Source organism: Sturnus vulgaris, chromosome 19 (genome assembly GCF_052056855.1).
Source record: "Sturnus vulgaris isolate bStuVul1 chromosome 19, bStuVul1.hap1, whole genome shotgun sequence".
NCBI lineage: Eukaryota > Metazoa > Chordata > Aves > Passeriformes > Sturnidae > Sturnus > Sturnus vulgaris.
The window spans coordinates 9831483-9859123 of NC_142261.1; the positions used below are offsets into that span (position 1 = coordinate 9831483).

The 27641-nt window shown below is 48.4% G+C and overlaps 2 protein-coding genes across 5 annotated transcripts in view; one reads left to right on the forward strand and one right to left on the reverse strand.

The window, feature by feature from the left end:
- The first annotated feature begins 135 nt into the window (after nt 1-135).
- PEBP1 (phosphatidylethanolamine binding protein 1) lies at nt 136-2494 on the forward strand. The gene is made up of 4 exons (XM_014894608.2): nt 136-355; nt 633-742; nt 1361-1461; nt 1669-2494. The coding sequence occupies exons 1-4, from the start codon at nt 221-223 to the stop codon at nt 1884-1886; spliced, it is 564 nt and encodes a 187-aa protein (XP_014750094.1). The 5' UTR covers nt 136-220; the 3' UTR covers nt 1887-2494.
- A 909-nt stretch (nt 2495-3403) lies between these two features.
- TAOK3 (TAO kinase 3) overlaps nt 3404-27641 on the reverse strand; it is a 74515-nt gene continuing 50277 nt past the window's right edge. For all 4 annotated transcript variants that reach the window (XM_088176311.1, XM_088176313.1, XM_014894604.2 and 1 more), the window contains exons 14-22: nt 27208-27414; nt 19226-19360; nt 11042-11278; nt 10188-10316; nt 9272-9475; nt 6782-7021; nt 5536-5748; nt 5002-5184; nt 3404-4924 (exon numbers count right to left, since the gene is read on the reverse strand). In XM_088176311.1, the coding sequence (XP_088032437.1) occupies nt 4763-4924; nt 5002-5184; nt 5536-5748; nt 6782-7021; nt 9272-9475; nt 10188-10316; nt 11042-11278; nt 19226-19360; nt 27208-27414 (1710 nt within the window). In that variant the 3' untranslated portion in view covers nt 3404-4762. The remainder of the gene's footprint in view (nt 4925-5001; nt 5185-5535; nt 5749-6781; nt 7022-9271; nt 9476-10187; nt 10317-11041; nt 11279-19225; nt 19361-27207; nt 27415-27641) is intronic.

The following is a 27641-nucleotide window of genomic DNA, read 5'->3' on the forward strand; positions in this document are numbered from 1 at the left end:
GGTAACCGGAGCTTGGCCGGCCCCCCTCGGCTCCGCCTGGGGGCGCCATAGAGCTGGCGCAGGTGTGTCTCCACCAATGGGAGGGGCGCATAGCGGCGTCTCCACCAATGGGAGAAGAGCATAGCGGCGTCTCCACCAATGGGAGCGGAGAGGGGCGGTGCCTCCGCCAAGGGGCACGGGGTTCGGGCAGCCCGGAGCCGCCGCAGCCGCAAACGTCGCCATGCCCGTGGATCTGGCGAAGTGGGACGGGCCCCTGAGCCTCGCCGAGGTGGAGCAGAAGCCGGCGCACCCGCTGAGGGTCAAGTATGGCTCCGTGGAGATCGACGAGCTGGGCAAGGTGCTCACGCCCACTCAGGTGAGCAGCATCCGGCCCTGCGCGGGGGAGTCGGCGCGGCAAAATGGCGGGATGCGGTCGGGCCTCTGGCGCTGTCGCTCCGGCAGAGCTGAGCTTTGGGGGCGGCCTTGCTACGGGGGTGGCCGTGCCTCAGGAGAGAAGGCCCAGGGCCAGCTGGCACGAATGGCCTTGAGCCCCTCGGGTGTCGCTGCCCGCGCAGGTCATGCTGGCCCTCGGCAGGGCAGGCGGCCGGCGCTGACAGCGGGGATGGTGTTAACGCTGCTGGGCATCCCTGCAGGTCCAGCATCGCCCCACCAGCATCGAGTGGGACGGCTGCGATCCCCAGAAACTTTACACCCTGGTTCTCACAGACCCTGACGCACCCAGTCGGAAGGACCCAAAGTTCAGGTAATGGAGATTGGACAGCTCCGTGTCTTTCGCGGGAAAAAAGGAACTTCTCTCTTGGGCTGAGCAGAGGTTTGAGGAGGAGGTGGGACTGTGCTCCGCCTGAGATGAAGCTGTGGGGCTGTGGCTTGACATTGAAATCGTGTCCTTGCATCTCTCCTGTAGCCAAGGACAGCATGGTAGCCAGGTAAGCATAGGAGAAGCTGCTCTTATCAGGAGTGTTCAAAGGTGTGTTGTAGCTGGAACAGCACAGCATTAATTGCTTGCTCTAATTTAGCACACATGTGAGTTGGAATTAGGTCTTTGCTGGCGGCAGAATCTTAAATCTGGGACCAGCTCACCTTTCTCAAGTCAATCTCAGCAGTGTGTGGAATTTGCACTCTCAGAGGTCAGGCTGTGGGTTTCCTGCATCTACGAGGAGCTGCTTTTGGCAGGCTGTGCATCCCAATGAAGCACTGCCTGCTCTGGGACTGATGCTCTTCGGGTTTGGCAAGGCAGGAGTGGCTGCTGTTTGTTTACCCCGTGCTGACAGCATCATGGAGAAGCAGCAGCTTGGAGTGACAAAGGGTCTTCTTATCTGCAGCTCTGCCAGTCTGATTGCTCTTTGCCTTCTCCTTTCAGGGAATGGCATCACTTCCTGGTGACCAACATGAAAGGCAACGATGTGGGCAGCGGGACCGTGATGTCGGATTACGTTGGCTCCGGGCCTCCCAAGGGAACAGGTTGGTACCTGGAGCAGGTACAGCTCCCACACGGTGCTACATGGATCACACCCAGTGCAGAAGGGTGAGGGGGAAACCTGCAGGGAACTGCCTGTGGAAACGATCCTTGTGGGATTTCTGGGGGCTATCCAGTGCATCTTCGCTATGCTCCATCATCCTCTGGGGGTCACCTGGCAGCACAGGTGGTGACGCTGTCCCTCCCCGCAGGGCTGCACCGCTACGTGTGGCTGGTGTACGAGCAGCCCCAGCGGCTGGCCTGCAGCGAGCCCGTCCTGTCCAACCGCTCCGGGGACAAGAGGGGCAAGTTCAAGGTGGCCGCTTTCCGCAGCAAGTACGGGCTGGGGGCGCCCGTGGCGGGCACCTGCTACCAGGCCGAGTGGGATGACTACGTGCCCAAGCTCTACGAGCAGCTCTCGGGGAAGTAGGGCCTGGGCCCCTGGGGCACTGCAGCACCCGTGGGTGAGGCCGGGCACGGGGCTGTAGTTCCGTTTTGTTAATGAGTTGAACCTAATTGTCCTGCACTGACCGCTGGAAATGTTGCTGTCCCTGCTCCATGTCCCTGTCTCCAGGCCTGTGCTGATGCTCGTGGTATCCTAGCTAGAGAGCTGCTGATGGGTGTCCCTGGAAGGGCCACTCCCTCCAAACTGACCTGCTTAAGGGAATCAAAAGCCTTTGTGAATTAGTGTAAATTCAGGGGGTCTCTGCTGTCTTGGGGTGGTTTGAGGTGGCAGGGGTGTGGGTACACAACCACTTTGGAGTGGTGCTGGCTGTGGAGACTGTCTTTTCCAAGAGAGAAGAGGGCAGTCGAAGGGAAACTTCCTCCCTTTTTTTTTTTTCTTTCCTCCTCCTACATTTAGCCAGTGCCTCAACATCACCACTACAGTAGTGAAGGTGCAGCTCAAGGGGGAGGCAGGAGCTGGCCTAGAGCACTTCCTTCTGTTCTCTGCTGCCACTCAAAGCTGAGACCACTTTTTGTTCAGTCCTGTGGTGACCTGCCCTGTGTGCACAGTGCAATTAAAAACTTCCCAAGGCCCTTGGTGTGCTTGGTTGTCTTCTTGGGGGATAAGGGCAGTGCTCAGGGAGTAGGGGGGTGGTGTTCCTGGGGTGAGGTTGAATCCATTCCTGCTGCTGGAGGGACACAGCTCAAAGCCATCATGTCTTTCTATCTTAAAAACATTCCCAGCCTTCAGTTCCTTCCCAAGGGATCTCCTCACACTCCTAAACCATGGAGGCTCCTTCCCTCTACAGCAGATCTGACAGTCAGTCTGGGCACCACCAGCTTTACTGACCTGAAGCCACTTCCCAGCCCAGCTGCAGGTGCCAGGTGCTTCCTGCTCCTCCAGCAGCTTTGCAGAGAGGCCTGGGGGGGTCTCTCCTAAGTGCCTGGAGCAGAAATGAGCCTCTGGTAGAGCCTGATGGCCTCAAAAAGGTAAAAAAGGTGAAGCCAATGCAATTCAACTCCATTGAAGCAGGAGCCTTCCCCCTTTTTTTCAAGCTGCTGTATCAAAGCTCTACAGTGACATGGTCTGACAAACAGGAATCAGGAATCAGCAGCATTCCTGTGAAAATTGGGGATTCCAGAACTCAAGTGGATGGTGCTGCCCCAGGTCAGTTTTATCAGCCCAGCAATGAAAACATTTCAACAGGATCGATGGATTTCCAGGACAACAGCCCCAGCTACTCCAAGGCCCACCAGAGTTAAGGTTGGAGCAGTGCTCACAAGACTGATCCATCCTGGGACTGCTCAGAGGGCATAAAAAAAATAAAAAACCCATTACCTGAAAGCCTCCCCTGTCAGGAAACCAAGCCCCGAGGTTCCTGCAGCCCCAGGCTGAGGGACACCTCTGGAATGTGACACCTGTGGAATGTGTCCCCTCCCCATCCCCACCTTGCACCTGTGCTGGGCCACGAGCCACCCCTCCCACAATGACACAGCCAGGCATTGTGATGAACACTTTTATTTACAAATATAATTAAAAGCTCTGACAGTTATTCATGCTCTTCCCTGGAACCTGAAAAATGTTTTTGTTGTTTTGTTGGTTTTTTTGTCCTTTTTTTTTTGTTGGTTTTTTTTTTTAAAGTGCATGCAAAAGAAGTAAAGCCTTTTTTTTTTCTCTTTTTATTGTAAGAAAATACACAGTTTGAAAGTGTGAATAATGCAATATTTATGACCAAGATCATGGGGTTGGGGGTGGACTTGGGGGAGGAACAAAAAAAAAAAAAAAAAAACCCAAAAAATCAAATAAAACTAAAACTGAAAAGGGCTGGGATGATCTAACAGACAGTGTTGAGCTCCAGAACAGAACTGGAGAGTGGGGGGTGGCTGGAGCAGGAAGGGAGGGAGGGAAAGAAGTAAAAAAATTTTTGATCAGAGAAACAGTTAAAATACAATATGAAAATAAGTAAAAGCTCTCCTTAAATTCCTTCTATACACAAAATACACGATTTGACAAAGCCCAATTTGTGCTACTGGGATCCTGTGGGCTCATTTAAGTGTATTCACATTCTCTGCGACAGCAGAAAATGATTTATGATACAATCAAGAATATGCCCAGGGGCCAGGGCTCGTCCCTGCTGCCCCTGGCATGGTTCTCCTAAAAATCACCACGTCGTCACCCACCCCTCCCCACCCCCAAAAAAGTAATAATATGTCACCACTGATATGTACAGCACGATTAAGTTTTTTTTTTCTGTAAAATGTATCAAATTTTTTTTTCAATCTTTAATAAAATTTTTTTTTATTATTTAATTATTCCTGATGAATAAATACCAAAAAAATAAAAATAAAATAAAATTATGCAGCAGCTAGTTAAGGTAAGGCTGCGGATTCAGTCTCTCTCCCCCTGGGATCGTAGATATCTTTTAATTATTAATATTTTTTTGCTTGTACTTTCATTGATTGGTGGTAAAATGAGTGATTGCTCAGAAGCAACATACATCCACTTGGTGGTTTTTTTATGTTGGTTTTTTTTTTTTTTTCTCCATTAAAATTGTCTCCAAAGTTTTCACTGAAACATTTTTAATCATTGCACAGAGACATCAATACTGTGACATACTATGGAAAAGACTGCCAGGAGCTGTCCTGCACCGGGACGTGACGGGGGAAAGGGGCCCCTGATGGATAAGAATATACAGGCACTGGTCCGACACGATGTCAGTAAGAGAGACAGAAAGAGAGAGAGCACGCCCGTCAACATGGGGAATGTTGGGTTTGCAAGTTTCATCCTTACTCTGCTTTTTGTGGTTTTTGTTGGTTTGTTTTGTTTTTTGTTTTTTTTTTAAATGGCAAAGAAATTTAACCTCATCTATAGTCCTCCTTGGGATATTCTAACGTGACCAAATTCCCAAAGCCCATCCGCAGGCTCTCCATGTCAAACGTTTCAATCTCTCGCTCCTGCCTTTCCAACAGAAACTTGATCCTCTCGCTGCGTTCCTTCTGGAGGGCGGCGAGCTCCTCTTCGATCTGCAAGGAGCACAGTGAGCAGCCCCCCAGCACAGCCCCGCCCTGCCCCGTGTCCCCACAGCCCCTGTGACACCCACCTTCTGCTCCAGGTGTGCCCTGCGCAGTGACACCCGTTGCTCCAGCTTCTGGAGTTCCCTTTCGTGCTGTGCTTCTGTCTGCATTTTAATTTTGCTCTGGTACGCATTGAGCAGCTCCATCTCCTGCTGGAGTTGCAGTCTCAGGGCTTGGCATTCTGCTTCCTGGGCCTCGTCCAGCCGGAGCTGTGAGAGCATCGGGAGAACAACACTCAAACCCCCGCTGGGAATTCCTCTGCTCCCACACAAATCACACCACTCCTTCTCCCCAAAGCTATTGGTGTTGGTGGCAGAGGGAGAAAGCAGCAAAGGCTTCAGGAGCTGCAGCTTCTCTGCTCACACTGAGGCAGAGCCTCAGGAGATCCAATCCTAAACCCCAGCACACGAGGGGAAGGACGCGTGTTCTGCAGGACACTTACTCCAAGAGGGAAAGTGTCACCTCATGTGTTATTTAAACAGTTTTTATAATTGAGTGGCTGGAGAAGTTCCCCTCAGGGTGCAGCCAGGCCCCAGAGCCCCCCAGCCCCCTGCACGTACTGCCTGCGAGGCCATCATCTCGTTGATGCTCTGCTCGTACTGCTCGGCCAGGATGGCGAGCTTCCGTGTCTGCTCGTCCTTCAGGCTCTTCAGAATTGTCTTGTGCTCACTCTTTGGAGTTACTTCCAGCTGGTGATTCTTCAGTGCTTTGTACTGCTTAGTTTGCACTTTGCATGTGTCCTGGAACTGCTTTTTGATCTGCATTTCCATAGCCTGCCAAGGAAGGAACGACGTGAAGAGCGCGAAGGGCTTTGGGAATGGAGAGGTTGTGGTAGGTCCAACATGGGTGGGGTGGTGCAACCACAGCTCCCCTGTGTGTGCTTCCCACAGGGATTCACCAGCAGCAGCAGCAGCTCAGGCCCTGCTGCAGCCCGGCCAGGAGCAGCACCCACTCAGCCCAGGGCACTTCCATCCTCAGCCCCTGCTTCCTGCAGGTCACCCAGCCCACCACCTGCCTCCCACCTTCACAGCATCATTCCCTTTCCATGTCCTTCCCACCTCAACCTTGCACTAAGTGAAGGTTGCAGATCTGAGAACTAGCAAGGGTGTGACAGAGTGACAGCAATGTGCCTTCTCTCTGGTGACCAGAGACCCCAGGGAATGGCTGGAGCTGTGTCAATGAGGTTGAGGTTGGGTATCAGGAAAGGTTCTTCCCCCAGAGGGTGCTGGGCACGGCCCCGAGGCTGCCAGAGCTCCAGGAGCGTTTGGACAGTGCTGCCAGGCACAGGGTGGGATTGCTGGGGTGTCTGTGCAGGGCTGGGATTTGGACTGGATGATCCCTGTGGGACCCTTCCAACTCAGGATATTCCATGGTTCTGTGACAATGGGAGGAGGAACAGAGAGCAGCTCAAGAAGTCGGTAACCACACAGGGGTGTGCAGAGACCCCAGAGTGTTTTCTGTGGACTCTGAAAGCACCACCAACCCCTCTCCTCATCACTGAACTGACACCAGTGAGGGCCTGAACAACACACAGCTTGTCAGAAACAACTTCTGTAACACTTTGCTCAGGACTGGACTATTTTACCCAACAGCCTCAATTAGCACAGCACTTTAAAAACCCTCTGTGAGCTCTGGGCTATCCCAGCCCACAACTGCGCTTATGCAGAGCTGCTCTGTGCATAGGGAGGGGATGCAAGGGAGAGCACAGGGCACGGAGAGCAGTGGTGCCACAGCACGGGAGCTGCATAGAGGAGACACAGACAGGAGGACAGAGGCTGGAGGAGGAGGAAGAAAAGCTTGCAGCACCTTCAGGTTCTTTGGTTGCTGCCGGAGCTCCATGAAATGCTTCCTGTGCAGCTCCCGCTCGCGCCGCTTGTTGTACTCCAGCTGGTTCTCGAGCTCAGTCTGGTGCTGCAGGCGGATGAGGTCCATGCGCAGCTTCTGCAGCGTGTGCAGCTGCCGGTACTCCAGCTCCCGCGTGGACTCGTCGTGCCGGATCAGCATCGCGTGCTCCATCTCCTTCTGCGTCCGCTTCTTGTTCAGCTCCTGCACACACACACAGCCCTGAGCGACAGCTCTGCCCGCAGCCTCCACCTCTCCAGCCTCAGGGTCCTGCTCGCTGCTCTGCACAACTGCAGGCACTTCACGTGTCACAGGGAAACACCAACCCAGCAGCACCATGGGCATGCTAAGTGACCACCTAGTGACCGACCATCCATCCATCCATCCATCCATCCATCCATCCATCCATCCATCCATCCATCCATCCATCCATCCATCCCCCGCTCCTCTGGCAGCTCTGGGATGGCCCCAGCAGTCCCCAGCAGGTGGCACCAGGACCCCACACAAGCCCTCTGTGCCTGCAGGAACTCGCAGCAGCTTTCCATGAACACGTCCCAGTGTGCTCAGGTGACAGAATTCCCCTGTGCCCCTGGTGCACACTGGGAATGAGCTCCTCCCCAGCACCTGCACTAGAGTGGCCAAAGCAGAGGTCAGTGGCTCTAACACCACCTCAGGTGAGAAAATGAATTGTCCAGGTGGGATTTGGCCCAAGGTGCAGCACACTTTTAAAATAAGGCTGGAGCCTAAGGCTCAGAGGGTTTTGCAGGTTCACCAAGAGCTGCTGCACAGGGTGTCCACAGTCTGGATAACCTTCCCCAAGCTACAAGAAAGGGGAAGACACCAGTTCCCTCCCTGATTACTGCAAATATTTGTGTCTCGAGGTGTCAGCCACATGCCGTGCAGCAGAGCTGACTCCAGACAGTGCCTGTGCATCCCTGATCCAGGCTCAGGTTACAGCCTCAGCGCTGTGCTCCAGCCAGGCACAGCAGGGCTGCCCCACCCCACACTGTGCCCAGCCCAGTGCTGCCCCAGCCTAACGAGTTTCTGCAGGAGAAGCAAAAATATGTAATTATTCTGAGCTGCTGCTCACACGTAATCCTGTTGTAACGTTCAACAGGAGTGAACTTCAACCCCTGTGGTTGCTACACGTAGGACAGGTTTGGGCTGAGAGGATGGGGAAGGAAACAGGGCCAGGGTTTCCCTCTGCCCTCTTGGCCCTAAGGGTGCAGCATGTGTTTACATTTAAGCAGAACTCAACCTCTGACAGCCAAGATTAAAAATTACATGTACTGGTGTGCCAAAATGACTTCTCACAGGGACAAAGCAGGTGGGGCACTGAGCAGGCAGGCAGGGAGCTGTGGCACATGTGCCTTCATCCCAGGATAGCTCAGCCAGCCTCTCCCAAGCCCGTTCCACACCTGATTTCAGTTCACACAGCATAAACACACACAGTCATTCCATTTCCCTCAAACACTTTCCCATTTGTACAAAAACAACATCTGTGGTTAGTTAAAATATGGAAAACACATTTTGAAAGTGTTATTTACTTCAGGTGATCCAAGTAGTCAGTACTGGCACATTTGAATTGGTAGAGATGTAATTTTCAGGGAATAAAAACTCAGATCCTTCTGAAAATTAGGTCTCTCATAAGAGCTTAAATGCAGGAGGTCAGAGGTGTGTTCCTGGTTAAATGCCATGCTAGGTAACTGAACTCTGTTCTCATCCCTGCCACAGAGCTGACATGCTGTGGTAGGAGTGCTCAAATCTGAATTTTTGGAGTCATTGGTTGTCAGGGTGCCTGGGTTGAGATACCTGGATCTCAGCAAAGCAGCTGAGCAGCCCCAGGTACATCTGAACCCAAGGGCAGCAAAGCTCTGAACAAGTAAAAAGTGCACTGGAAAACCTGAGGGTAGCAGGCCAAGCACAATTGGAAATTTTTGACCACTCCTCACTCAGTTTTCACTAAAACATCCTCTCATCTGACAGCCTTTATCCAAAAATAACACCAATGAAGAATTCAGATACTACAGTGATGGCCACAGGAACATCTCCAAGTGGAAACTCTTTCACAGGCAGCCTTGAGGCAAGGGGCAAAAACCAACGAGGGGAAGCAGGCTGTGAGAAGCTGCTCCTTGCCAACCCATATTCTCATCCCACAGCTCTCCCCACAGCCCAGACTGGGGCAGGACCCCCAGACCCAACACTGAGGAGCTGGGATGAGGCATCAGGCCCAGAGGAGGGGCCCACTGGGTGTTTCTGCCTGCAGTCAATGCTGCCATCCCTTAACTGACCAAAGCAGCCACAGCTGCATGGAAAACCATTCCCCAAACCCTTTTTTCTTATATTTTTTCTCAGTTCTATTTAGCAAGTAGAAACGTGAAGACCTAAGTTCAGGCAAGACACGAAGCTAAAGCAGTTAAAGAAAAGCTGGCAGAGAAGTGAGGAGTGCCATACTTCCCGAATGTTCTGCTGCTCCATCTCGTGCCTCTTGATCATCGTTTTTCTCTTGAAGAAACGGCAGTTTTTGTCGTAGTAGAGTCTCTGCTGGCTGAGAAGCTGGGCCTCCTCTTCAGCCTGTGTGTGCTGCAGGTTCTCTTTGTGTTTGGATATCCTTTCTTGCTTCTCTTTCTTGGGTGTGCTGTGGTCCTCATTCATTTCCTGCAGGGTCAAAACAAGGTTTCCCTCAGCACCACAGTGACACAGGACATGGGGGACCTTCCTGGCTCCTCCTCTGCAATTCAGTTCATGAAAGGACACCAAAATCCCACTACAAAACCAACAGAACCAGACTTGTCACCCGGCCTTGCTCAGCCCTGCTGCCCCTACAGCAAGAACCACACCAAGAGCAGGAGAAAAAGTGGACATTGAGCTCCTTGATATTAATTTTCTCACCTTTACCTTAACAGCAAATTTTTTTTTGCCATGTAGTGTAGACACTACTTAAATAATGCATTTTAGCACAGATAAGCTACATATGAAGCTACTTCTCTTCCTAATTTATGCAAGTGATCACAGGGCTTTTAGTCAAGGGACATTGAATGGCTGCTCTGATTACTTGGAAAAAAAAAACAGATGAGGAGAAAGGGAAAGAAGAACTCTCTGTGAAGTCCCATTTTCCCTCATCACCCTTGGTTTCAAAGATTCTGCTCTACAGCAAATTGTGAAGGCACCTGTAGCCACCCTCACAAATTGTTCTGGAAATGCTGCCAGATGCTCCCAGTTCCTGAAAATTTACTTGCTGAGAATCCAAATTTGCTTCCAAGCCTGACAGTGTCCCTTAAACCCCTGGGCTGGCCCAGGTTTATCAAAATAAAAGACTAGTTCGTGTCCGTTCCACACCCCTTCAGCCCCAAAAATGAGGGTTTCTTGCCTCTTTAATCTTTTCCTTGCAAAGCTTGTATTGTTTCTTCTGACTTTCTAAAAAGGTCGCCAGGTCTTTCTTTTGCTGAGCCAAAATCTGTTGCTGGAATTTCTTTTCATCTGCTGCTGCTGCCTTTGCCTGCAATGTACAGAGAGGGGAAAAAAATAATAATAATAAAAAAAAGTGAGTGAGCAGGTGCAGAATCCAGCACAAATCAGTGCTGTGGTTTTTGGTCAGTCGTTCTGGTGACAAAGCCACGAGCACTCAGCCACAAGAAAGCTGCTCACACAGACAATGCTCACCTAAGTCTGAGGGCTTCTTTGTGCTTCTACTCTCCCCACCAAAAGCACCCCAGAGGGCACAAGCACACAGTTTATTATGTGGATTAACGTGCTGGTTTTTAGCCTGAGTGACAGCTTTGTCACCCCCTCAGCTAAGGCAAAGCTCCCACCAAGGTCCCCACAGCCCCTTTTCTGCAGCTGTGGCACAGAGTGCCCAGCAGTCAGAAGGTGACTTGAGGCTGCTTCACCAGGGACCACAAGGTCACACAATCACTGGGCTGGAAGAGACCTTTAAGTTCATTGAGTCCAACTCATGCCCTGACATCTCAACTAAACCACATCCAATCTTTTTATAATCACATCCAGGGATGGTGACTCCACCACCTTCCTGAGCAGACCATTCCAGTGCTTTATCACCCTTTCTGTAAAAAACTTTTTCCCAACATCCAACCTAAATTTCCCTTGGCACAGCTTAAGACTGTGTCCTCTCGTTCTGCACCTCAGACCACGGGTTTGAGCAGCAACTCCCACAGCCCCCCTTGGAGAGACCTCAGATCCCCAGGGACAGCTCCCTGCACTCACCTCCTTCTCCATCACAGCCACTTGCTTCTTGGCCAGCTTCTCCAGCTCAATGGACGAGTTGTTGGCGTGTGTCTCCACCTCCTTCTGCAGCTTGAGGCGGTGCTCGTCCATCTCGGCCTTCAACTTGTTCTCCAGGGCGATCAGCTGCTTCTGGTGCTGGCGCCGCATCCGCTTATATCCTGACATCTGTTCCCGCAGCTCGTTCTCCTGCTCATGCTCATGGATCTGTCTTGTAACCTGGGTCAGGAACAGACCAAGAAGTGCTCCATGGCCTCCTTCCACACCAGCTGCTCACTGGAAGGCAGGCCCTGCTCTGCTCTCAGGAATTATTGAGGGTTTTGGAAGTGTTGCTGCTCAATTCCACAAAGCCACGAGGTATCTCTCTCGTAACTTTTAGCCCCATCTTTTTCTGAGACTTTTACGTGTTTTCAGTGACACAGCAGAAAATAAAGGAAGGAACAGGTTACTTATCACTCCAGAACACACTGGAGATCTGAAAACAAAGGTGGCTGATGGACAACGTTCTTCAGATACAGGGGACAACCTTATTCGGACACAGGACTCTGATCCTGAGGGTGGCATGGACTCCCAAGATGCAGTCAGAACCCCCCTCCCCCCAAGCCACCCATTCTTTCCTTCCTCCTCCAGTCACCCCCATGCCAATTCAATCCCTCAACATCTATTTTCTGCTACACGGAGCCTCCTTCAAAATTTCCCCTTAAAATTCAAGATGATGGCAGACTGAGCTCATTCCTTCCCAGAATTGAAAGTTTTCTAACAAGGGAACACTGTTCTGGAACTGTGTGCTCTTAACAAGATTGATCAGATGGTTTAAGCAGATTTTAAACCCTGCTCATCTGAAACAAACTCACAAGTTCCACATTCATTTCCATGCCCAAGTGTATCCATGTGAAAGGAAGAAAAAAAAAAAACCCAACAGGCTGTGCCAAAAATGTTCAGAAGAAAATGCAAATGGTGATGCTTCCATTTCAAAAGAAGAAAAGTGTCCAAGACTGGTTTTTATTTTTTTAAAGACAGTCTCAGGAACTTCGCTTATGAAGATCTGCTGATCATTTATGCAACCTGAGAACAAAAAACTTGGTACATGTAGAATTACAGCCCCTGATTCTGTGCAAGGCAACCTTTGCTTTCACACTTAAGTGTGAAGAGCTCAGTCCTTTGAAGGGGATCACTGAAGATTTATGAACCAAGAGTCCCTCCTGCAGCCTGCAAGAGCCCAGCCTTCCTGATGGAAAAAACTGGACCCTACTTTGGCGCTGCTGTGATTTGAAGGCAGTTTTGTGGAGATTTCTGAAGTTCAGATGTAGGATGGGATACACCTACAGACCTGGAAAGGTTCAGGTTCAACAGCAGAGCAGCTGCTTTAGGGAGCTGCCATCCCAGTGCACTTGCTGGCTCCAGGGCTGGGAGGTGACACGAAGCCATGGCCAAGTCAGAGCTCCAAAATCAACAGATGAACACCCTGAGGCCGCCCAAGGCAGGCAGCAAGTGCCACCTGTCTGGGTTCAAGTGACTCCCAACACTTGGAGGGAGTGTGAACAGGAACTTAGGACTGCAAAGGAACTGAAGATCCAGCCTGACCACAGCACTGCAGACTTAGGCTGATCACTTCACTGAGGCTGAGAATCCACCACGAGGTGATGATGGACAAACCACTTCCCTCCTACAAGAAATTTCAGAATGTCATTTTGGAGTAGGCTGGATTCAATACACTCACACCTCAGCAACTGGTGTAACAGAGCAGCCTGTAAATGCCTAAGACCCAACCAGATCTAAGGCAGCCACCAGGAGTGTGTGGGATTGTAGGAATGACCACAGAAACACAAACACTGTGTGAGCCCTGTGCTCTGCTACAGGTCAAAAAGCTTCTGGTTTTTCCAAGAGTACCAAGGACAGCCACACTTGGAAGAAATTGGGAAGTGTTTGTAGGAAATTGCACATTCAGTCAAGTTCAGCAAGAATAAGATCTCTGCCAGAAGCTTCCAGGTAAGGAAGATTTCTCTGAGAATCCAAGTTAATGATAAGAGATGCCAGGTAAGAGAGGCAGACCCCCAACACTTGTCACAACAGACCCACAACACATTGTCATGGCATTGACAATGCTCAGTGGCATCCAGCTGGGAGACAACAGCCTTGGTCAGGCACTTGAAGAGAAATGGAGATCTGGGAGCCACCAGCAGCACAAGATCTTCCTGGATGTGCTATTTTTGGGGCCCAGCCCTTTTGTGAGCAATGGGATGCTCTGCACGGCACACTCCGTTCCCAGACTTTGGCAGAACAAAGCAAACAGCAAGAGCCTAAGAAAAAATGGATCTAAGGATCCTCCAGCAACTTTGCCAGTCTCCTTTGGTCTGATCTCTAATGAGATGTAGAGTGTGCACTTGTTTTCTTTACAGCAAAACTCATTAACTTTTATCCTTGTTTTTTTCCCCTGTTCCTCTGTACCCCATTTCCAATTTTGCTCAGCTCTATCATGACAAGAATTCCATCTTGGAAAGATTTCCCATGAAATCTAGGATATTTATCCCTAACAATAGGATGCAATTGCTAATTACAAGCCTAGTTGATAAAGCCTTCCAGTCACAACAGAAGATGAGACATTAAAAAGTCAGAAGAAAACAAAAGCAGTGTCTCATCCTAAAGATGAGTGAGGAGAGCAGCAGACTTGGTGGACACCTCATGGATTTAATATCTGTGTTCAGCAAGCTCATGATGAAGACTTCATTTATCACCATAATCTCCAGTCAAGTCCAACACTCCTCTGGACAGTCCTCAAAGACAAAGTCTGCACATGGTGATCTCAGGGATGGGAGAATGTGGAAGAAATGAACATCAGTGACTGAACATGCCCAATTCAGAACCAGAGAAGTCCTTCAGACTATGAATGAATAAAGGATTATGGTTTTAAAGATTAAGCCCCTAATGAATGAACAGCTCCAGCAACCATTTTAACAAGAAAATTTGGGGATGTTTCAGTAATCACCGTTCTGGGGTTCTTAGACAAAGACTCCTGTAGCTCCATGTACAATTTGGAATATCCTGAGTGGGAAAAGCCCCACAGGGATCATGGAGTCCAAACCCTGTCCCTGCACAGACACTCCAACAATCCCACCCTGTGCATCCCTGGGAGTGTTGTCCCAATGCTCCTGGAGCTCTGGCAGCCTCGGGGCTGTCCCCATTCCCTGGGGAGCCTGGGCAGTGCCAGCACCCTCTGGGGCAAGAACCTTTCCTGAAATCCATCTTAAACCTCCCCTGACACAGCTCCAGCCCTTCCCTGGGTCCTGTCTCTGGACACACAGCACAGATTGGAGCTGCCTCTCAGGAAGAAATCCACAAACATAACCCCCCAGATTATCAAGAGGCAAAAGGTGATGACTACAAAATTTGTTCTCCATATAAGCAAGAAATGTCAGGATCTTTCACACCAGAAAGCTGCAGTTTCCTGGAGCTCTCCCTGCAGCTCACAACAATCAACCAGGTCATCAGGAGAACCAAAAACCTGTATAAACCAGAACAGCTTTTAAGGTATGACATTTTCTCAGTTTTTTATCTCTCTACATTTTTGGCACACACACACACAACTGAGAACAGAGATGTCTTTTCCAACCTACTCCCACAGGCAGTTCATTTGCCATAAAATCCAAACTTTCTTTCACCTCTCCAAGATTTTAGCTTTATGTAAGGAAGTTGAGCTCACAGCTTCTCCTCCAAACCAGCAGCTGTTTAGAGTTCCCTTTTCTACACTGTTTATCCAAAATACAGCACCCTCTCCTAAAGAACAGGAATTCTCACCTCTCAATAACCAAAATTCCAAGCCCCTCTGCTGGAGGAAGCAGAGCTCTGAGCAAAACACTGCCAGCTGCTTCTCATAGCAAGAGGAGATGAGAAAGAACAAGTCCAAAATTAAGTCCAAAATTTTAGAGGAAAGTTCTACAAAGGCAGCAGCCAGATGAGTCCACTCAACCCTCAAATAAAACATCAATGCTTCAGCAGAAGAGGGTGCAAGGGAACAGCTCCATGTGAAGGAACCTGCTTCTGGAGTCAGGCTGCCCTGGTGCCATTTTCCTGGCTACACCCAGGGAATCCTGCTCACAGGACTCTTGGCTCTACAGGCCCTGCATGAGATCACACCATTCTTTTGCTGGCATCTGGATTTCAAAGAGAACACCAAGGCCTTTGATAGAGTCCTCAGTGCCTGATCTTTCTATGAAACGAGATGTCACAGATGTGAGGGAGGAATCCTTCCCTGTGAGGGTGGGCAGGCCCTGGCACAGGGTGCCCAGAGCAGCTGGGGCTGCCCCTGGATCCCTGCAAGTGTCCAAGGCCAGGGTTTGGAGCACCCTGGGATAGTGGGAGGTGTCCCTGCCCATGGTAAGGAGTGGAATCAGATGAGCTTTAAGATCCTTTCCAACCCAACCCATTCTGGGATTCTATGAAGTTTTCACTACTTGATCATTGCCTTTGAAAGCTGTAAAAGCAGCTGTTGAGGAGATGCACGAGGCAGGGGGGACCTAAGGGGTCAAGCTTGAAAGACACCCAGAAGTGCAGATCAATGCATCTCTGGAGAGAGTCAAAAAACAGCTTTCCTTGAAAACATGGACAGGTGTAGTCTCATCAACATGCAGAACCTCTGCCCTTCTTTTCAAACAACAGCTTGCTGAGCTTCAAGAGATTTCTGGATGCAACTTTTAACTTATGGATCACTGATAATATGTGAAATCATATGGAGATGTAGGTGCCTGGTCTCCATTTCAGATGGCAACTTTTACTCCAACAGCAGAAATATGCAGAGTATTTTCCACCACTGTTCCAGGTGAGTGATGGTTACTGTTACCACACAGAACTGATTAAAGACAGAAGTGTTCCAGGAAAAAATGACTACTAAAATTGCTGAATGAATTATGACCAGAGTTAAGTTCCTTCATCTTTCTTACCTACATTTGCTCATTTTCATTATTTTCTTTAATCTGAGCAATATTAAAGCACTACTGCAACACTCAAAAGGGGATATTCACGGCCTCTGTCTTTGTGGATAGCTCATCTATTTTCTCTGGAGGTCTGTCCAGTTGCCTTCATATTCACATGCTGCTTTTGCAGAGTAACAGAGCAAGGGAATCACTCTTCAAACCACTGGGCCACCTGGAATGTTCAGATGTCTAATTTAAGTTCCTCTGTGACCTCTGCACTCCCTGAAACTGCTTCAGCTTGGTTTTGGAAAGAGATCCTACTTGTAGGTTGGATTACTTTTAGGAATGCCAGTCTTGCCTCCACATCTGCAATATCCTGAGCTATGGGGAGAAGAGCAAGGATTTGAAGGCCCCAGACCCTGGACTGCATCAGCAGGAAAAGCTGTGGAATGACCAGCCCCAGACTTGGAGATTCTCTTCTAAAAACACTGCCCTGGTCTCACGTTCAGGGGTGGTTTTCAGCAAATCCCATAAAAGGAAGTTTTTACACCCAAATATCATCCATATTATTGAATTTGGGGCCAGAACTCCTGGTTTTGATTCTCTGCAATACAGGCCACCTGATGCTCCCAACTGCACAACCCTTCTGTGCCCAGGCAGATGTTCCCAGCTGTTGAGAAATGGGCAGCAGGATGTAGGGAACCATCAAAGCTTGCTGGTTTGCTTGTTTACAACCACTGAGCACCCATTCACACAGGAAAAAATCTTTCCCAGCTGGATTGAAGAGTAAATGAACACAGAGAGATGAAAAAAGCCTGAATTTCTGAGTTCACACTCCAAATTCCAGGCATGTTCAGGTCTCCATGACTGACCTTGCCCTCCCCACAAATATTGGGCAGGGAAGCAGGGAGATGTTCTCCCTTGGCCAGAGGAGCAGCAGCATCCAGCACTCTCCCCACTGTCATCATCCAGGCACTGAACAGTGACAATGATAAAAAGTGCTCCAACACAAGCACTGCACAGATTCTGTGCAATGGGTTTAAACTTTTCTTTTTCCCCCACCTACATTTCCATTTTGGAACATGAAGAGGTGATGGAACGTGAATGGAAGATTATTAAAGGGAAAGCTCATCACCATGAAACATTTCTGTGGCTAACACAGGGACAGTTGTGCCCCAGCACACAACCTCAGAAGTGAGGACACACCAACACCTCCTGGAGAGCCCAGGTGATGTGCTGGGAACTTCCCTCTACACTGGGAAAGAGAGATGTGTGTGCATGCTTGGGACAACACAGCATGTTCCACAGAAAACCCAAAAAAGAGAAGCTCTCCAAAAAGCTCTCCATCTTCCCCACCCAAAATTAATTTTACCTTTATCATCTCTTGGTCACTGAAGCAGAGAGATTCAGCAAATCCAAGTGAGTAAGGAATTAAGGCAGACACAATCCCAGCCCCACAGGAGGCTGCCATGGGATTTAGGAATGACCTTGGGATATCAGCTGTCTTCCCCAGAGCTCAGAGACTTGGGAATACCTCACAGCCCATATTTTCACCAGCTCCCAAAGGAGCCTGGCCATGCAATCCCTTCAAGCCACCCAAGTAGCCCAGGGGTGACATTTCAAGGAAGACAGAAGTTGTGGGCTCTGCTGCTGAAGGCAGGCCACAAGGTGCAGCAGCTTTGCACAGGGAGTAAAAGAACATGAATATATTCATCACACATATCAATTTATCAATGAAATTGTATGTCTGGAGTATGATACATGAGTCATTCATCATTTCTGCCCTCCAGCCAACCTAACTGGGTCCTACTTTTATCTGCTCAGTGCAGGCAGTAGAAGAGCTGGCACTACACTGGGTGCAAACACACACACACACACAAAATAAGGAAAAATTCCCAAGGCAGGTCTCCAGGAGAGCAGGGATCCTGCCCCTGTCAGATGTGCTGCATGAAGTCCTCTAACACACACATTTCTAGGTCACTCTAAACTGGGGGGAGTAGGGGACACCAGTCTGGGGGGCACTCAGGGTATGGGCACACCTGCAAAAGATGGGATTCAGATGCTCCCAGGAAGCATCTGGGCAAAAACCTGAAAGCCACAGCATCGTTTTAGATTTTAACAGCAGCAGCAGCAACAATCACACAGAAAAATGTGGGCTGCTGGCACTGCTGCTGCAGCTTCCCTCCAGTCACAACCTTTAGCTGTGGTCACACACACACACACACGCCGTGCATGCAGGAATGGGAAGCGATTCTGGGGATGCAGAAATGGTGGAGTGGAAGGAGAACCCCCATGGTGGAGGCAGGAGAGAGCGGGAAGGGGAGGGCTCGCTGGTGTAATTTCGGGGTTGGTCCAGGATGATGTCATAGCACTGAGCAAGTGCCATGGCCAAACCGTGGGGACTTTCTAACGCTTCCCGTCCATCTGACCTCTAATACCAGCGGGCTGAAATATTGAACAGGACATTCATTTTCCCTCTGAAGGGCCATTTTTCAGTGCTTTCCCTGGAAAAGGCTGCTCCCAGCCCGGGTGGATGCGGGGTGGGGGAGGCGGCACACAACTAACTCTTCCGGCACACACCCCTTTCCCTACTACAAAGGCATCCACAGCAATCACATTTGCAATAGTACAAATCTTGATGGATTCATCCCATCCCCCTCCCCTTTGTAAGCCCACAGCCCGCTCTAAGCCCTCTCTCTCTCTCTCCCTTATCGCAGCCCAGCAATCCTTCCAAGGGATCAGGCTGGAAAATGCAGTCTCGGTACAGTTGCTTGAAATAAATGAATGAATGAAAAAAAAAAAAAAAAAACCAAACCAAAAAAAAAAAACCCCAGGCAGCAGCTCAGGGCGGACAGCAGCGATCTTATTGTTCCCAAACCCATCTGCATCTGCATCTCCACGGCGTTCCAGCAGCTCTCACACACCTCACACACACTTTATGCACATGCAGATAAATATATTAACAAAAGGGACAGGTGGGAAATGGAGGGTGGGGGGGAACGAGATGCTATTAACTTCACCCAGGAAGGTGGGTTACCTCCCATTGGAAATGCAGAGAGAAATCAAACATATTTCACGTTTCCATCTCACACACACACACACACAGAGGTAAAATCTCTTTCAGTGCAATATCCAGTTGCTATGCCAACAGCACCAACAGCACGGAGGCGATGGCAGAGGGGCAGCGAGCGGGGTGGGATGGGGTAAGGTGGGATGGGATGGGATGAGGGGGATGGGGTGGGATGGGGGCTCTTACCAAAGATGCTGATTTGATTGTGGCAAAGCGCTCTCGGTTCCGGTAGTGGAGGGCCTGATTCTGCACTGACTGGGTAGGCCGCACCTCAGGCCTGCGATCCCTGTGGCCCACCTCATCCCTTATAAATACATGATCCTGCAGAAATGGATAAAAACAAGGAGAAAGTCCGGCTGTGCTCTTCCCGCGGCGGCTGCCTCTCTCTCACCCCTCTGTCTGCACAAGCGCGGCTGTAGGAGAGGCATAGTTCAGCTCTCTGCTTAGCCCCGGCAGCTCCCACCGTACAAAATGAATAAGCAACACATTGCAGCTCGGCTCGGCGTGTCAGCTGATCGCTAGCAGGATGCCTCCAAATCCCTGGATCGGGCTGCCTATTTTTTTTTTTTTTTTTTTAAATCTCCTTTTTTTTTTTTTTTTTAAACCTCCAGTATTACATATGTGCCAGAAAATAGCGAGTCGGGAGCAGAAAGCAGAGCAGGGCGATCGGAGTCCTCGGGAAGGTCGGGTTCAAGCACTGCAAGCCAGCGATCCCGGTGAAAACGTGATTCCCATGTCTAGGCACGGAGATCCTGTTCCCTTTTAACACCACAGCAACATCCTGCCTCATTCCCTTTGCCGAGCCGTGTGTCCTCGATAGGGTTTCTTTGTCCCTCGTTTGCTATCTGCTGTGGGGGACGAGCATCCTGCCTAAATCCACAGCAGGCTGGAGAGGACCAGGAAAGCCTCCGTGACCACTCAGGGATCCTGCTTTCCAGTCATGATCCTGCACAGTTCTAGCACTTTCTCTCCACAGCCCACAAAGGATTTTTTTTTTTTTTTTTCCTTTTTAAAGCAACAGCTCCCAGGTTTTAGCAGGAATGGTTCCCAGTGCAGCTTCCCTCCTGCTCCCCGGCAAGGCTTTGCTGGGAGTGGATGTGCCCTTCCCAAATGGGACAAGCAAATTTGGGAGTGGAACAAAGCTCCAGGAGAAACCCTCCTCAAAAAGGCCAGCAAAAAACCACACCACCACGATTTTCCCATCTGGAATGGTGGCTGCCAAAAGTCAGCACACCTGCAGGAATGGAGCAGCCCTTGGGCACCCGGCACAGCCCGGCAGCCTTGGCTCTGCAGGGCCACTCTGTCACTCACCACAGTGTCATGACTCCCATCCTCAACCTCCAGCTCATAAAGCCTCACAGGAAGGCTGAGATTCTTAGTGAATTAAATCAAGTTTCCAGTTCTCTAGGGTGCAAAATAAAGGCTGCCAGTGCCTAGAAAACCCTGTCAGGAAAGAGCTGCCCCCATGAGCAGGAGCAGCTCTGCCACCCTGGCAGACACCAGAAGGTCAGAGAGCCCCACAGTGAGAAAGCAGCCACCATGGAATGGTGGTGGTGCCTCCATCAGGACACTGCTGTCATCCCCATGCTCCTTTCCCACCCCACACACATCTGGTTTTCCCCTCTGCTGGCCTCCATTTCCAGCTGCATCTCACCTGGACCCACACACTCAGCCTTTTTCAATAGGATTCTGAAAATGAGTTCAAGCAAAAGCCAATGCGGTGCAGAAATGCTGATATTAAGAGCTGAACACTGCATTGATTGGAAGTGCTTTAACCCCAAAACCTTTCCTTATCCTTCCTTTTGAGTGTTCCCAGTCCATGCTCACCTTTGCCTTGCCTTTGCACAGTGCCCAAGGCCACCACAGAGCCAAGTCTGCACCAGCTCCTCTACACCCACACAAGGGACACAGAACGAGCCTAAACAGCTAAAAAGGACAGTTCTCCATAGAGATATGGGGTGTCACAAAAAGCTGCAGTTTCATTTTATATTGGTCATCCTTACACTGGGCATTTGTTGCATTGTCAAACAGGAAAGGCAGTGAGACCACAAGAGAAATCACTGAGAATTGGGTTGCTCTCAGATTTCCAACTTGGTGTGACAGGCAGGACTCTTGGACTTGCCCACAGGCACATATGAGGCTCTAGAACAGCCATTCCCAAAAATCCTGATTAAACATTTGGACTCCAACAGCCTCAGTCAAGTTTAACCTGACTCATGGTCTGACCAGAGGGATCTCAAACCTTGTAGTGAGAATCTACACCAGACTCACCCACCTGAAGCACACAGGAGCCACCAGTGCTGTACTCCACAATGAAATTAAGGTGGGGGCAGGACAAATGTCATCCCTGGTCACACAGAGCCTGCAGCAGCACCTGAGAGAGCAAAGGGCTCCCAAGGCTTGATAAACAATTCCTCAATTCCTGCATCATCTCCTTCTCTCCATTATGTTGGTATGGCAGGGAGAATGGGAAATATTAAATCCAGAGAAGCTACAAATCACTGTAAAAAACCCCAACTTTTAAATGGGCATTCAGACTTTTCACAATGCTCCAAAACAACAAGTTTAAGTTGCAGTAGCTTTTTATGCTGGGAAATTAATCTGTGATTTACTTTTTCTTATCCAAGAGGTGGATTTTTAGAGGGCAGAATGTCACCCTGGTCTTGTTTTATGGGATCTCTGGTTACCTCAGTGCACATGAGAAGCTCAGAGCAGAATTAAATTGCCCTTCAGGAATGTGAATTAACCACATTCTGTATTTCAAACTCAGCTGGGCAAGGAATGGGAAAATTCCTTTGCAACTGAGCAAGCCAAGGGACCAATTTCAGTGGTTTTCCTTGGCACCCCTTAATCTGGTACCTGAGCATTCTGCCCCCACCAACTCTCAGCTAAGCCCAGGGAACCTTCATAGGCACAATATTTTTTTGGAAAAGCTGTCCCACTTCCAAAAGTAAAATCACTTGGCGTGAAGAGTTACCAAATCTAACAGGTTCCACTGCCCCAGGGACAGCTGGTAAGAGAAATAAACCTATGAGTAGCCACATCTCCACCAACCTTCCTCAGATGAGGTGACTGATGGCAAAGACATCTCCCTACAAACCCAGAAAAACAGAATTTTGCTACTTTTATTTTAAAACAAATTCTTCTCCCCAAAAAATTGCTAAGAGACACTGCAGTCGCAACTGTTGGCACAGATCAGGAAATTTTGTTTCCAACTTTTAGCTTCAGATGTGTGGGAAACAAAGACTCAAAATTGGCACCTCAGTTCAAGGCAGGCACCCAGTAACTAAAATCTGACTGAAAGCACCCAGAAACTCATCAAGTTTGGGTCAGGGTGCCTCTCAGCCCTAAGTCTGCATTTCAAACCCAGGTTTGTTTTTAAAGTAATGTATCTTCAGTATACATTTCATTTTAAACCTATTTTCTGTGGTTTTTTGCAGTATTTGTGTTAAGGATGCAACTTTGGGCATGCTCAGTTCACAACTCACTCATTAAAATCCTTTTATTCAGGGCCAACAATCCAGAATCTTCAACTTCTTACTCAAGGAATAATTTGTTCTCCTGACTGTATCATCCACATAAACATTTTATAGGTTGATCAAAACAAAGAGAGGGATTTGGCTGGGACATTGCCAGGACAAAACCTTTCTCAAATATTCTCACAGCATCATCTGACCAGAGCTGGTGGAGCTTCCAGTGCCTCCAGTGGTGCTTCCAGCTGGCTGTGAATGGCTGCTCCTGGTGAATTGTCCAAGCACCTCATAAAGAGTTTGTGTCAAACCACGAGTTCAAAACCCACTACAGAGTGGATTTTGCTCTGAGTCCCATCCCAGTTCTACCACACATTGTCTTTCCATCCTTTTCCTCACTGAAAAAAAGGCCTTTACCATGCAAATTCTGCCCAGCCCAAAGCTGGGAAACCTCCACCTTCTCCTCAGGAGGAGCACTCCCTTTCACACTGAGGTTTTTGGCTGTGCACACCAAATAAAACCTCCACAGACACAGGAGGACTCAGTAACTGCCAGGGCTGCCAGTGTCCTACACAAACAGGAATGACAATTTCCAAGCCACACTAAGGACTTTTATGGAATTGCAGCAAATTCCTGCTTTTCAGGAATTTAAAGAGTAAGGAAAACAACAGTGTGGCATTTTTGTCCTAACACACTACAGTACATGCCTGGATAATTGACAGAGCTTTAAGCTCTCCCCATGCACGAAATTCCCCACAAATGTGAAATTAATTGGAACAACAATAGGAGATGTGCATAGGTTAATTTACAGGATCTGGGAAGTCACTCAAGTTGCAGCAGTTACTGCAAAGGTACTTTATTATTTACAGACATTGGGCAAGAATTTGTGATGATCAACTACAAGCATCCTATTTTCCATCTTTTTTGTTATAAACCAGATCTTACACACAAGATTTCCCTGACATTTTACTACCCAAGTTTCAGAAAGCACTGATGATTTTAAGATTGAAGAAAGAAACAGCAACAACTGAGTACTGCAGTTGAAAAACCCCAATATGGTACTGGCTTTTTGTTTAGATTAAAAGATTACAACATATTATTACAGTTTTGTGGAAATAAAACAGTAATAGATTCATTGAGGACAATGAAATAATATTTCTGGGAAGCCACCTGTGCCCACACTGCCATTTACCAGCAGCTGAACAAAACAGGTGCCAAAACATCTCTGATGCACCAGCTGATGCCTACACTCACTTTATTGTCTTACTCTGGGAGCCAAAAATCTTTATCCTCATTTTTAAGATGAATTAATTGATATTTATCTGATTTTAAAATCTAGGTTATATGTCTTTGAAGCACAATGTATTTGGAGTTTAACTCCCTGCCCCATTTTATCATTTTTAGGGGCTCTCAGATACAATTGGGTTTGTACCAGAGCTGTCACTTACTCTTCAGCTCTCAACCTGTGCAGCTGAAGAACTCCTGAAGGGAGATGGATGTGAGAATGTGCATCCATAGGCAACATGATCCCTGCATGGAGTAGCAGAGTTATTTATTGAGTTCAGAAGAGACCCAGAGTTCTTACACTGAACACAGTGAGATGTACATGGAGGAGCTCACCAACCTGCAGAAGGGCAAGGAAAACTTCCTCATCCAAGCCAGACATCTGAATTTCCTGAAATGAATATGCTGGTGATGAAGGTGTCCTCCTGAGGGAGCAGGGTTTGATCCCAAGGATGGGCTTCCTGCCTGAGTAGCTCACATGATTGCCATTTTTTATCTCTCAGGAGTTCAGGACACAGCTATAAACTAAATAACACGAAAAGCTCCACATTCAATTATGGCTTGTTATTAGTTTCAATATTTTATTCCTGTTCAGTGATTTTTCTTCCAGCCTAACCTGAAGACATGTGACAGGTGGGAGTCACCTCAGTTCTAAGCACAAGTTGAAAACCATGGAGCTCTGCTGTGCTTTGGAAGGGATAATGCTGTGCCTGTTTTCCACAGAGGATTCATCCCAACAGCAGCAAACCCCAAGCACCTTGGCTGCCATAAAATAGCCAGTGGCAATTAACCAGATCAGAACAGGTCATTTCACTTACCCTGTGACCACAAAACATTTTTGGAAGTTACAGCCAACTAGCAGCTGTTAAAAAAAAGAAAGAAAATGAGTTGTTTACAAGTGCTTTTACTCCATCAGGCTCCTCCCTAAGCCTCAGGGTTGCTGCTGGTCACAGGACAGATGCCAGGAGTGCTCCTTGGAGATGCCTGAGGCTTCTCCCAGCCCAGCACCACACAGGGATGGGCTGCTCCTCATCTCCTCCAGGCCAAGGCCACCCCAGCCTGGCTCTCCACACCTGGCAGCAGCTGGAAGCACTGAAGGCTGAGAACTGCACCTCACACCACTCCATCCATCCTGCATTTTACTCACATGTGACATTCTGGGGCTGTGGCCCAAAACACCAATGGGCCTCTGACACTTTAGACCTTTGAGCCATAGAAAATACCAACTCTCCAGGCCATTTTGCCATCTTGGACCCCTTCCACAATCTGGAAGGTGTTAATTAACACATTTGTGGAATATCACAATTTTACACAACACTTCTGACTTCACTCATGTCAAAATCATCTGCTATGTGACCCTATACCCACAGAGTGCTGCTTATGTTCATCAGTATTTTCTTTTTAGCCTTTAAAAGCTGATTAAGTGCAAAACAAGAGCTTAAATTAAACTGGAACCCCAGGTTCTTCTCATTGTGTTTATCAGGGGCTCAGAGTGATAACCAAAACTCAGCTTCATCCCAGTTTCCAGAAACACAGTTAAAGCACAAACTGAAATCTTGGCAGAACAAGGAACTTTAAGGTAAAGTGGGAGGTATGTGGATATAGCCCCCTTGAAATGTCCAGCTCCAATTTTATTCTCTTCACATATATTAACACACACATGAAGCAGTTTTCCATTTAAAACTGCATTCCTCAAAGTAACAAAGAATTTAAAAAATAGTGCAGTAAATTAAAAAAATATATTTGCAGACTGGAATATGCCCTGCTACACATAGTCCAAATCTGCTTTATGAATTACATACAGCAGAAGGGAACATTTTCCAATGGAGAAGGAATCTAGTCCAAGGATCAGCAGTCCTAGCCAATCATTAACTCTTTTGTGAAGACCATCAGTGCAGACCTGAGCTTTCTGCTCCCAAAATTACCCTAAAACACCTGTGTCAAGTCATCTAAAGGTGATTTTTTTTTAATAATGCTTCAGTTACAAGTGTGCAAGACACCCTGGGATTTTTTCAAACCAGACAAAAACTTCCATGTGGTGTCCTGTTTGTGCACCCTACTCAACTGAACAGCTACACACAAGTCTAGGAGGACTGAGCTCACAGCATCAGAAATCCTGCATTTGTACTTTACAAGTGTCATACAACCACTGTAAACCGTAATATTAGTCTTAAAACAAGCAGCAACTCTACTCCTTTCACAAATGCCATTTATGTCTGGTCAGGGCAGCTCAGGCTTTGTTTTTATCAACTGTAACAACTCTGAGCAGTCATCATAACCTATGAACTCTGTGTAAATCAGTCCCTCAAACTTCCATTTTAATGCACCAGTAAATATGGCTATTTAACAACATGAAATTAAAGTTAACACACATTTTGAAAACCTATACAAAATAAGGAAGAGCTCCAATCATAACCACCCAGAACATCCATCAGTGGTGCTGCTCTTCACTCAGGACAGTTCCATGGGCTGGCATTGGGTACCTAACACCTTATTTTCACCTTTCTGAATAAACAATCTTCTCTAAAGATGCCAAGAATCTTCAGGACAGAGGCAAATCTCTAAAACCTTTGCAACTTGTCTACCAATATCTTTAAATATGTAAGGCTATGTTTTGTTGAAGATAAAATTTTTCAATAGTTCTTAATATTCAACAGCACAAACCCTGCACTTCAGGAGGAAAAACTGCTTACAAATATTTAGTTAGTTACAACCAAGCTTTACTGTAACCTTACAAACAAGAAATTCCTACTTTTCATGCTGCTGCAATGTTTTAGCTCCTCTGGCAAAAAGCAAACGTTCACTTTGAAGTTCCTTACAGATGAAACCAACAGAACCAACCTACATTTTGGTACCCACTAGCAAATGACACTGCCAAGGCCAAGCCAAAACTATTTTAGTCAGACAAACAGTGGAGATGAGATGCTGGCTTACAGTTAGACAACCTTAGCTCGATATTCAGGCCTAAGAAAATGAAAAGCAACAGATCACAGCATGCAGCAAAGGAGAGGAAAGCATGCAGTGGAACTTGACTCCAAACATACCTCGTGGGAAGGGCCCAGAGTTCTGCACACTTCCACTCCTCATGGGGAAATCCGAGTGCAGGCAGGTTTTAATCACACACTGTGCCTGGCAGAGGGTTAGCTGGGCTGCCAGGACCAGCACAGAACACAGGGCAGGCATTCCCCAGGAAACAAGGATGGCACAAGCACAGAGAAGGGAGGCACATGCAGGGCTGGGCATGCGGGGAATGGGGTGACCCTGCCTAGGCACTGACAGCTCTTTCAGTAGCGACCTCTTTTCATGGGCAGAAGTTGTTCAGATGCTTTTAAAGACAAAAACCCCACAGAAGTTGACTCTGGCAAGCCCAGCAGCAGCTCCTGCTCTCAGCACAGAGCACCAGGGCACACGTACCTTCTTGTGAACAACGGAGGAGGTGGAATTAATGGTGCTCTCGTCACTATGCATCATGACCAGCTCAGGGCTGCTCTCATCCAGGACCTCCTGCATGCTGCTCACACTGCTGCTCTGGCTGCCTGTGCTCACAGACATGCTGGGAATGGAATGGTTGCTGCCCAGACTGTCCATCTTCCTACGCAGGTTTGATCCATGCTCACTGTCCTATAAAACAAGGGGCATCAGTTACAGATCCCGCAGGAGATCACCTGCCCAGCAACACCCAGAGTGTCTGCAACACCCACAGTTTGTTTTAAAGGTGACTCTGCAGACTTCAGGGGTCTCTGGGCATTATTTTGCCAACTGCACATCTCAAAGGGCTGTTTGGGTTCTGGAATGCTCTGTATCAGGCAAGCAGCTTCTGCCTTTTCCCCTCAGTCTGATTACATCAG

Bases quoted from the DNA above. Each gene is read 5' to 3' on its own strand.
- PEBP1 (XM_014894608.2), top strand. From the start codon at position 221: ATGCCCGTGGATCTGGCGAAGTGGGACGGGCCCCTGAGCCTCGCCGAG. The intron at 356-632 runs GTGAGCAGCATC...GCATCCCTGCAG, and splicing joins AGGTGCTCACGCCCACTCAG to GTCCAGCATCGCCCCACCAG. The intron at 1,462-1,668 runs GTTGGTACCTGG...CCCTCCCCGCAG, and splicing joins CGGGCCTCCCAAGGGAACAG to GGCTGCACCGCTACGTGTGG.